The 9,195-nt window shown below is 35.0% G+C and overlaps 1 protein-coding gene across 1 annotated transcript in view; it reads right to left on the reverse strand.

Moving 5' to 3' along the window:
• Positions 1-1,622: 1,622 nt before the first annotated feature.
• LOC106458584 (pikachurin-like) overlaps positions 1,623-9,195 on the reverse strand; it is a 151,185-nt gene continuing 143,612 nt past the window's right edge. The window contains exons 11-14 of the mRNA XM_013918104.2: positions 8,863-8,941; positions 6,109-6,339; positions 4,354-4,457; positions 1,623-3,258 (exon numbers count right to left, since the gene is read on the reverse strand). Coding sequence (XP_013773558.1) covers positions 3,110-3,258; positions 4,354-4,457; positions 6,109-6,339; positions 8,863-8,941 — 563 coding nt within the window. The 3' untranslated portion in view covers positions 1,623-3,109. The remainder of the gene's footprint in view (positions 3,259-4,353; positions 4,458-6,108; positions 6,340-8,862; positions 8,942-9,195) is intronic.

The raw sequence follows: 9,195 nt of genomic DNA on the forward strand, positions 1-9,195 counted from the left end.
CGATTTCTTTCACTATCTCAAAGGCAATACGTGATTAAAAACACTTTTTTTTAACGATTGTTCCAGAACTTGGGCAAAAAGCCAACGCCCAGGACATTATCTTAACGTTATTTCCATCTCTCACAGATAAATGTGAAAATATCGAAACAAAAAAACAAAACGTTTGTTTATTATTTATATGAATTTAAGCACAAAGCTACTCAATGGGCTATCTGTGCTCTGGCCACCACGGGTATCGAAACCCGCTTTCTAGCGTTGTAAGTCCGCAGACATACCGCTGTGCCACTGGGGGTGGGGGCAAAACTAAACGTATCGAAAAGAATCGTAAATAGAATATTATTTTTTTATTGAAAGATGCTTAATATTGGACCATTTTAATCATTACGAATCGCTATTATTCTCATAAATATCCGTTTTAAATACTTCTCAACAAACTTCAATCCATTCCTAGTGGGAATAGTAGTATGGAACGGCATGTTTACTATTTTACATAAATATTAATTAAGAGCTTATTATTTTCCAATTTGAATGACACCTTGTGCAACACATATGCTACATTCTTGGAAAACTGACGTCGTAGTTGAGACTAATTCTTGATTTTGCACCATCTGCCAAATGGCCTATGATACGGATCCTTACCCGAATTCTTTATCCGTTTCACAGGTCTAAAGCTGAAGTTCAAGTTATGTTGGATACTGTGTTCACAACAGGTGTTCTACTGCCTAATACAGATGCCAGGTGTCCCCATTACTCAAGTCCAACTCTTGGATATGAAAAGCTGTCAAAGATATAGGCATAACTTCCAGGGGGGGAATGTGTCCCCAACAGTTTTTTAGTCGTTAAAATACCCTCATTCATACCTCAGCTACAAAAACTGCTCCCTCCCCTCGAAACCAAAGTTACGCCATTAGTCTTAGGCGAATACCTATCTAACCATTCCTTTAAAAAAATGTCGTGTATAATCTGATCGTAGAAATAATTGGAAGATCAATGGACATAAGAAAAATATATATTTTAAAAATAACTTTGCTTCGTTAATCACACATGTATACTTAAGATATTACGTGTTTGTAACTTTTACTCAATGTAGCTTATTTAATAAAGTAATTCAACTGTTCACGTTGCAACGTTTCATGTTAGCAATAGTTTTGGATATTTTTATTTGAAGTAGAATTATGAGTTTTTCTTGGAGTAAATCTACTCATTAGATCACACTTATATCAACAATGTTGTAAGAATATTGTTGTTAAAGTAGAATTATGAGTTTTTCTTGGTTTAAATCGACTCATTAGATCACCCTTATATCAACAATGTTGTAAAAATATTGTTGTTAAAGTAGAATTATGAGTTTTTCTTGGTTTAAATCTACTCATTAGATCACGCTTATATCAACAATGTTGTAGAATATTGTTGTTTAAGTAGAATTATGAATTTTTGTTGGATTAAATCTACTCATTAGATCACACTTGCGTATTTTCATATCAAGTTGTTTTAGAATATTGTTGTTGAAGTAGTATTATTGGTTTAATTATTTTTGTATCAGCAATATTTCCATTGCGTTGTTTAGAACATACATTATCCAACAGTTGTCATACAATGTATGAAAAGAAGCTGACAACGAATCTGGGTAGAAGTATTTTATTCAATCCCACGGACTTTACTATTAAATTAAATCGCACTAACAAGCAACCTTATTCATCTCAATGCAAAAGAAAGTTTGTTTCAGCAGTGGTCGCGTTCCGAGTGAAAAATGTATTACAACTGAACCATTGTGCAGATTTACTATATATATGTTAATAATAATAATAATGGTCAAATGCTGGCGAATTTTGGAAAACACTTATAAACCTGGAACTTTGACATTGAAAATCACGAGGTGTGCTAAACGTGTGCAGCGCATGATTCGAAATTTGTTTATATATTTACGTCATGATGTGGGTTTTTGTTTTTGGAACGACAAATTCCTACTTTACAGTAGTTGACAGAGAATGCTAAATATTCCACAAACAGTACAGTACACTATTACGAGAAAACCTGCGACTAGCAAATATCACGTGAGTTCAAGCTACAAGCACTAATTACACCTTAGATATATACCCGAAGGAAAAAAGGGTGTAAAATCTCACCCTCGAGGGTGATACACCTGAAAGGATGTAGATTCACATCATACATATGAATATGCTGAATTATTTTTGTTCACTTTCACCCTTTGGAGGGTGTTAATGTTTACCTCTTCGCCAACATCGGGTGTTAATGTTGAAATAACACCTTTTATTCTCAAAATGTAACAGATTTTTAAGACCCACCCCTTCATATGGTTTTCTTTACAGCAAGTGCTTCTGGTTCGAACAAACTATCAAGCTAATAAAAAGTTGATTTTGATTTATGTACTCAATCGTTACCCAAGTCTTGATAGCTCATCCAAATGATTTGTTCCCATGAAATGAATTATAATACTTTCTCAAATGAAGCTTAAGTAGATTTTTTAAGGTTAATTAATAACACAGGTCTTGGAACACTTCAGAGTTTGATTTGTGATAGAATATATATATATATATACGGTTATGACATACTTAACTCGAAAAAACATGAAGTGGCCGCTGTATAGTACAGTGTTGGGATGACCGTATCCATGGAAATAAGTTCAAGAAGTCTCTTCCCAAACACTGGGTGATATTAGACAAGAAAGCGACAACCGTGCCAGAACACGAAACAACTGGTCACAGCTGAAGGCATCAAGACAAGAACCATCCGCCCCAAGGACTTCCTGAGCTTTATGGTTTTCGTTCTTGAGCGTGGGTCAGCACGTCTGGGGTCACTGTTTCATGCTTTCATTAACATACTGTGCAGATTACAGGAGAAAGTGCAGGCACTTCCTTAGAAAATTCACTTTCCTTTCGCATTTTATTTATCACTAGTTCATACCTAGTCACTTTTTGAAAAAGTTACACTAGCGACACGTAGTGGAGAAGTTTGATAATAAGCGCAGTCAGCCACATCTTTGAAAGATTCAAAACAGCAGTAGTTCAAGTAACAATGGCACATATGTCTAAATATTAGGATGCGTCAGTACGTCCGATATTCTGGCAAAGCCTGGAGGTCAAATTGGTCATACGCAAGGCTGAACATTGACACCCAAGGCAGCATGGGTTACGAGTCTAATGTGAAAGTCAGTCGACAAGGTAACGTTAGACAAACAACCCACAAACCCTCGCTGGTACTTGTTGAGAGTGTTGTGGACAATATCTTTCATTCCACCTGAAAGAGATAAACAAACTAGTAAATCCGGTGTTAAGCCAAAGTTTAGATGTTTTAAGTAATTCTATCGTCCTGGTTCATCTACGTATAATAAAATAATAATTATCTGTTTACTTTTCTATCTCGTGCAGTTTGTAACTCCTGTTTTATTAAGATGTTTTAAGCAATTCTTTCGTCCTGGTTGATCTACAGATAATAAAATAATAATTATATATATTTACTTTTCTATCTCGAGGGGTAGAATATTTCTATAAATATACCCCCTCCCTTCTCCTCAAAAACATGTCGCCACTCCCAAACACTCTCTTTGGTCTATATTTAACATTTTGAGTATTTTTCATTTCTAGAAAAATTAACTGATTTTTTAAATAATTCGATGGAAAAGCCTCATTACAAAAATATTTCAAAATACAATAAAATATAATACTTGAAAACCACGTATACGTCATATATATATATGTACATCATATAAGTACGATGTGCTTTAAAAAAAAAGTTTGTCCTTGCTCTCTCTCTTCCCCTTCCTTCCTTAAAAAATAATAATTATATTTAAAATCTTCCAAAAAATTCATATGCTTTGAATTATAAATATATATAACTACTTTGTCCTTTTCTATTGTAAATGTGTGTGTGTGGGTGGGGGGGGGGGAGACAAATTATATATTGCCCCACACGGTATGACATATTAATAGGTCGTGATCCCTGTTATCCTCCTGGTGGCGGATCCGTCTAATGAGTAGTACAAGAGTTGGAAATGTTGACTAGTTTAACCTCCCGTTAATCTTTTACTTAAAAATTAGGGACACACAGCCCTCAAGTAGCTTTACGTAAAAATCCAACAAACAAACAGTAGGTTATATGAATTGTACAGTTATCTGTTTATCTCTCAATATTTACTTCTATTTATCTATCTCTCCACTAATACTTCTTAACCTTATTGTTCTTGTAATCTTTAATCATATTTAAATACTTTGTACTCCATTTAACACGTAAATGTGGCAAACGGGGGGACTGCGCTAGCAGGAAGAAAAAATTACAACGATTCCAAACTATTAAAAACTAACAAACACAAAGTAATCGCTTTCATACGTTTACCTAAATAAAGGCCGTTGTTAACATTAAGTTGCTTCAACGAGCCAGCAGAAGCTCCCATTTCTGTCGGACTGTCATCAATAACCAGAGAACCTTCTTGTTCATTCCTGGGTGCAAATCAACAAAGAAAACAAGTAAGTCTTAGGAATATACGAGATAATCGGTCACATATTTTAAAATGTACAGTAAATTAGACTTGGTAGACATTTTTAATATACTAATTTCACACACAGTAAATCTAAACGTCGACATCAATCGGAGAGTGTCATAATACGAAAATGTTAATCGCGGGTTAGGCTTCACACGCACAAGTACTGGGGGATCGACTATCCATCATCAAACGCAAGTTAATGGGAAAATGTGTGTTCTCAGGTTGCACGTTATGGACGCAACCTATCATTATGTGTGATGTAACAATAAAACACGCAAAACTGACACTAGTAATTTTTTATTCTAACCAGTACAATGTAGAATATCCGGTAAGACAGAAGATCGACTTAACTATTAGGTAACAAAGTTTATTGACTTAACATTACTGTTTGGTAAGACAGTAGACTGACTTATTACGTAACGTTTTGGTAAAAAAAAACACGACTGTTTTATATATAAATGTTTAGTATGATAACGAACTGTACACTTACTCAATACATGAATATTGGTAAGACAACTTAACACAATAATATTTACGTGAATATTGAGTTATTCGAATGACTTGAAAAGAAAAGAAGAAGCACGGAGATGTAATAAGGAGTATCTGGTAGAAGAACTGACTTATTTAATACTAATACAAAACAGAACGATAGCATTGTCTCATCTTAAAATACTAGTTTAACACAACAATGCACTTATTTTGTTTAATATAACAATATCTGGTGAAAAGTTTAAGTTACTAACATTATATCCTGAACTACTGGTCAAGCAAAAATAAGCGTATATGTACAGCAGAGAGAGAAAAATGGATTATTATTATACATTATTTCGAACGAACACTTTTTTTTTTAGGTGTTTGTGCCATTAAATCATTACAATTTGGTGTACCCTCTTCACACTGCAAGCTTGCTTTAATTTTTCATTTGAAGTCATGGATATAGCTTACTTCACTTTTGGACGTTTCGAGTTTATAAATAACCACAACATATACAGAACTGAAGAAAGGTGTTTGTCCGAAGCGTTGCAGAAGAGCGGTTGCCTGCAAGTGCATGGTATTTTTTTATGTGTATGCGTGTCTCATGGTAATTTTTTTATATGTGTATGCGTGTCTCAAGGTAATGTTTTTTATATGTGTATGCGTGTTTCATGGTAATGTTTTTTTATGTGTGTATGCGTGTCTCATGGTAATGTTTTCATGTGTAGGCGCGTCTCATGGTAATTTTTTTATGTGTAGGCGCGTCTCATGGTATTGTTTATGTGTAGGCGCGTCTCATGGTATTGTTTTTATGTGTAGGCGCGTCTCATGGTATTGTTTTTATGTGTAGGCGCGTCTCATGGTAATGTTTTTATGTGTAGGCGCGTCTCATGGTAATGTTTTTATGTGTAGGCGCGTCTCATGGTAATGTTTTTATGTGTATGTGTGTCTCATTCGTTTTGCACGTTTTAGTTGAGTAAAACTGATCGCTTTGACTTGGATTGATGGGACTGTGGTCCTATTATGTGTTACACGGGAATGTGTGGTGCGATAATAGTGTTGCCAGGGTCAAAGTTCAGTACAACAACACTTGTTTGTTGAAACAGTACCAGTTTGCAGGACGATGAGCCTACCTCAGTGCCCGAACAGAGTGCCACTTCCCGTCATCTATTCTTGAATTGTTGTGGCTAATAAGAACCTCTCCAGAACCCAGGTTGTAGCGTAGTTGCAGGTAGCCATCTTTAATTCCCAGAGCCAGAAAATCACTAGAAGATGACATTTCTTCGTCTCCTGCCCACATAACTAGTGCATCAGGCGAATACGCCCTGAGACGAAACTGTATGTTGAAGGAGTTTCCTCGAACCCTGAAAACATGCCAAATCAGTACATAAAAGATACGTGCCACTAACAGATTTCGGTTCAACTGAACAAAGTTAATCGGCTGAAAGCACGAGAAAAGATTCATTGAGATATTAGATGTGAAACTGATCATATGTAAAGCTAACCAACAAGTTTCAAGTCATCTACAGAAGATTGAGCAAGTCACGAAAAGCTACTCAGCCAATAAGCTCACAACAAAAAGTCCCTCTTGGTCGTTACATTTTAAGATTAATATAAACCAAATTGTTCAAACCGCTGAATACATTCTATACGTAGTCCCATAGAAAGAAATGAGTGTAACGTTAATGGCCAAATTTAAGGCAATGACAAAGAGAAATGTGGTTAGACTTGGACAAAAACAGAATGAATGAAAGACATCTGATTGCCAATCACTGACTATTCCCGGATAGATTAATTTAAATTGTATGCCAGTTATATATTTTTCATTTTATCTATTATATTAGATCTTAAACTATTTTATCTTGCTCCACAGCTTTTTTTTTTATGTTTGAAGGGGAGAAGAAAAGCAATGTGATTGTTCATTTAGGACAATGGTTCCCAACCCTTTTGTACCGCGTACTCCCAATCGGAGCTTGGAGTCAGCGGCATACACCCGACGCATATAATTTATTAAATAAAAACTTAATAGTGGTTTATTTTGATTGAAATTAAACATAAAGAAATAACTTGAGTCAAAATTACGTGAATATTGAGTGCTGCGTAGGTACTGAAATACGTTGGTAACTCACAGAGACTACCTCCCCCCCCCCCACTTTAAGACAGAGGTTTATTTTCATTTTAATGTTTTTCAAAGGATCTCGCGTACTCCAGAAAGGTCTCCATGTACCCCCAGGGGTATGATACACAAGAGTTTAAAATGTTGGTTTCTCGTTAAGCACAATTATACACAATGACCTATTTGTGCTGTGTCTACCACAGGTATCGAAACCCAATTTTTAGCGTTTTAAGTACTCAGACTTACCACTAAGCCACTGGTGTGGGGCAAAAGAATTTAGCAAGTCTGAATTAAACCGATGTTGTTGTTTTTTGAATACAGTTATAAATATATAACTGTATAGTAACAGTTTGTTTAATAACAAAGAAAAACATAATGAAGAAAGTACGCTATAGAAGTGTGTATGCAAGGTTTGGTTCAAATGCTTGTATTAATTAATACTGTTTACTTAAGATAACACCTTCGTTACGCTTTTTCTTTGAAAACCAAAACTGATTTTGATTTATAGGTGCACTGTTCCAGCCGACCTATCAAAGCTTCATCAGTGTCTTATCATCACATCACGTGTTTTCCTATGGGGTGAAACAGTGGTTCCCAAAATGAAGGAGGGCACTTTCTTTAGCTGGAATATGCTCTCAAAAAATAGGTACATCCTTGAAAGAAAGAAAAACGGGGGGGGGGACATGTCCCCGTGAAAAAAAAATTACGTCTATGGGATAAGATGTTATTTGATAGTAAAATTCTCTTATCCTTGGGTTTGGTACAAGGCTTGTCATTACTTAATGTAAAATAGATAAATAATGATGTGACATTTAAACCGTTATTTTCTAAAACAGATGTAACGTAAGCAGAGACGATTTAGATTAATCAAATAAAGACCGTTTTATAGCAGATCAGTCAAGATCCTAAAATAACACTAAAGTTCTTAGCACAAATATACATACGTACAAACAAGGCCTACCATGGCAGTCAATGTTTTTTTCTAATTTATTTAAAATTATCTGTGTTGCAAACAGATTATTATCGTAGTTTAAAAATACTTTGTTTACTATGAAGCATTAATGAGATAGAAACTCAAACAACTACAGTGGCATTAAGCTCATGCCAACAGAAATGCTCTAACAACCAATTATCCTTTCTGAATAGTTCCCTACCTTTAGGATGTTGAAACTACGTGACTCTTCTACAATTGTTACCAGTAACCAGATCTAACCAGTAAGTTTTAATTCCCTTCCTCTGGTATACTGAAACTACGTGACTGGTTAGATCTGGTTACTGGTAACAATTGGTAGAAGAGCAAGTTGTAACTCTCTTCCTCTGGTGTGCTGAAACCATGTAACTGGTTTTGATCTCATGATGTACAATGACTGTATTTGATTGTCAACCCGAACTCTCTCATACTTACACGTGATGGTTTACACACTTTCAATATCAGGTTTTTTCTTCAGTGAAATATGCAAATGTGGTACCAATTAAGTCTAAACTGAAGTTTCAAAGCAATTTAGTCATTTATGTGTGTTTTCAAAGGGCATTATTCATAACTGAAAGAGGTAAAAGACCACGTTCATTGTACATCCTTACTGTACGTGACGTTCCAGTGGACATTCTGTGCAATGGATATGTGTGCTTCTGTTTAAGCGTCAGGAAAAAATGAAGCACCCAAAACTTAAATACTATTTCACGCATAAACAGTTGTAAACAGAAAAGTTGTTGTTATTCAGAATTAAAAAAAAAAAAGGCAAGAGAGAGAGAGAAAACAAAACGAACATACCGTCTCATGATGTTTTCGTCAAGGTAGTAAAGGTAGCTGTTTCCAGAAAACATCGGCTCGGCTATCATCTCTGTCACCTCTGTATAGAAAATAAACAGTATTTTATATATATATATATACTACCAAAAGTTCCACAACATTTATTTGTAACACAATTGAGAAAATATAAATATATCCATTTGTTTACTTTTCTTCCTCTCTTACTGAAAGTAAATTAACAAAATACTTCAGTATATACCGTATTTTTTCGGTGTATAAGACGCACTTTTTTACCCCAAAATTGGATGTCAAAATCTGCTTGCGTCCTATACACCGAAGGTATGAATAATATAT

Source organism: Limulus polyphemus, unplaced genomic scaffold (genome assembly GCF_000517525.1).
Source record: "Limulus polyphemus unplaced genomic scaffold, Limulus_polyphemus-2.1.2 Scaffold488, whole genome shotgun sequence".
Classification (NCBI taxonomy): Eukaryota; Metazoa; Arthropoda; class Merostomata; order Xiphosura; family Limulidae; genus Limulus; species Limulus polyphemus.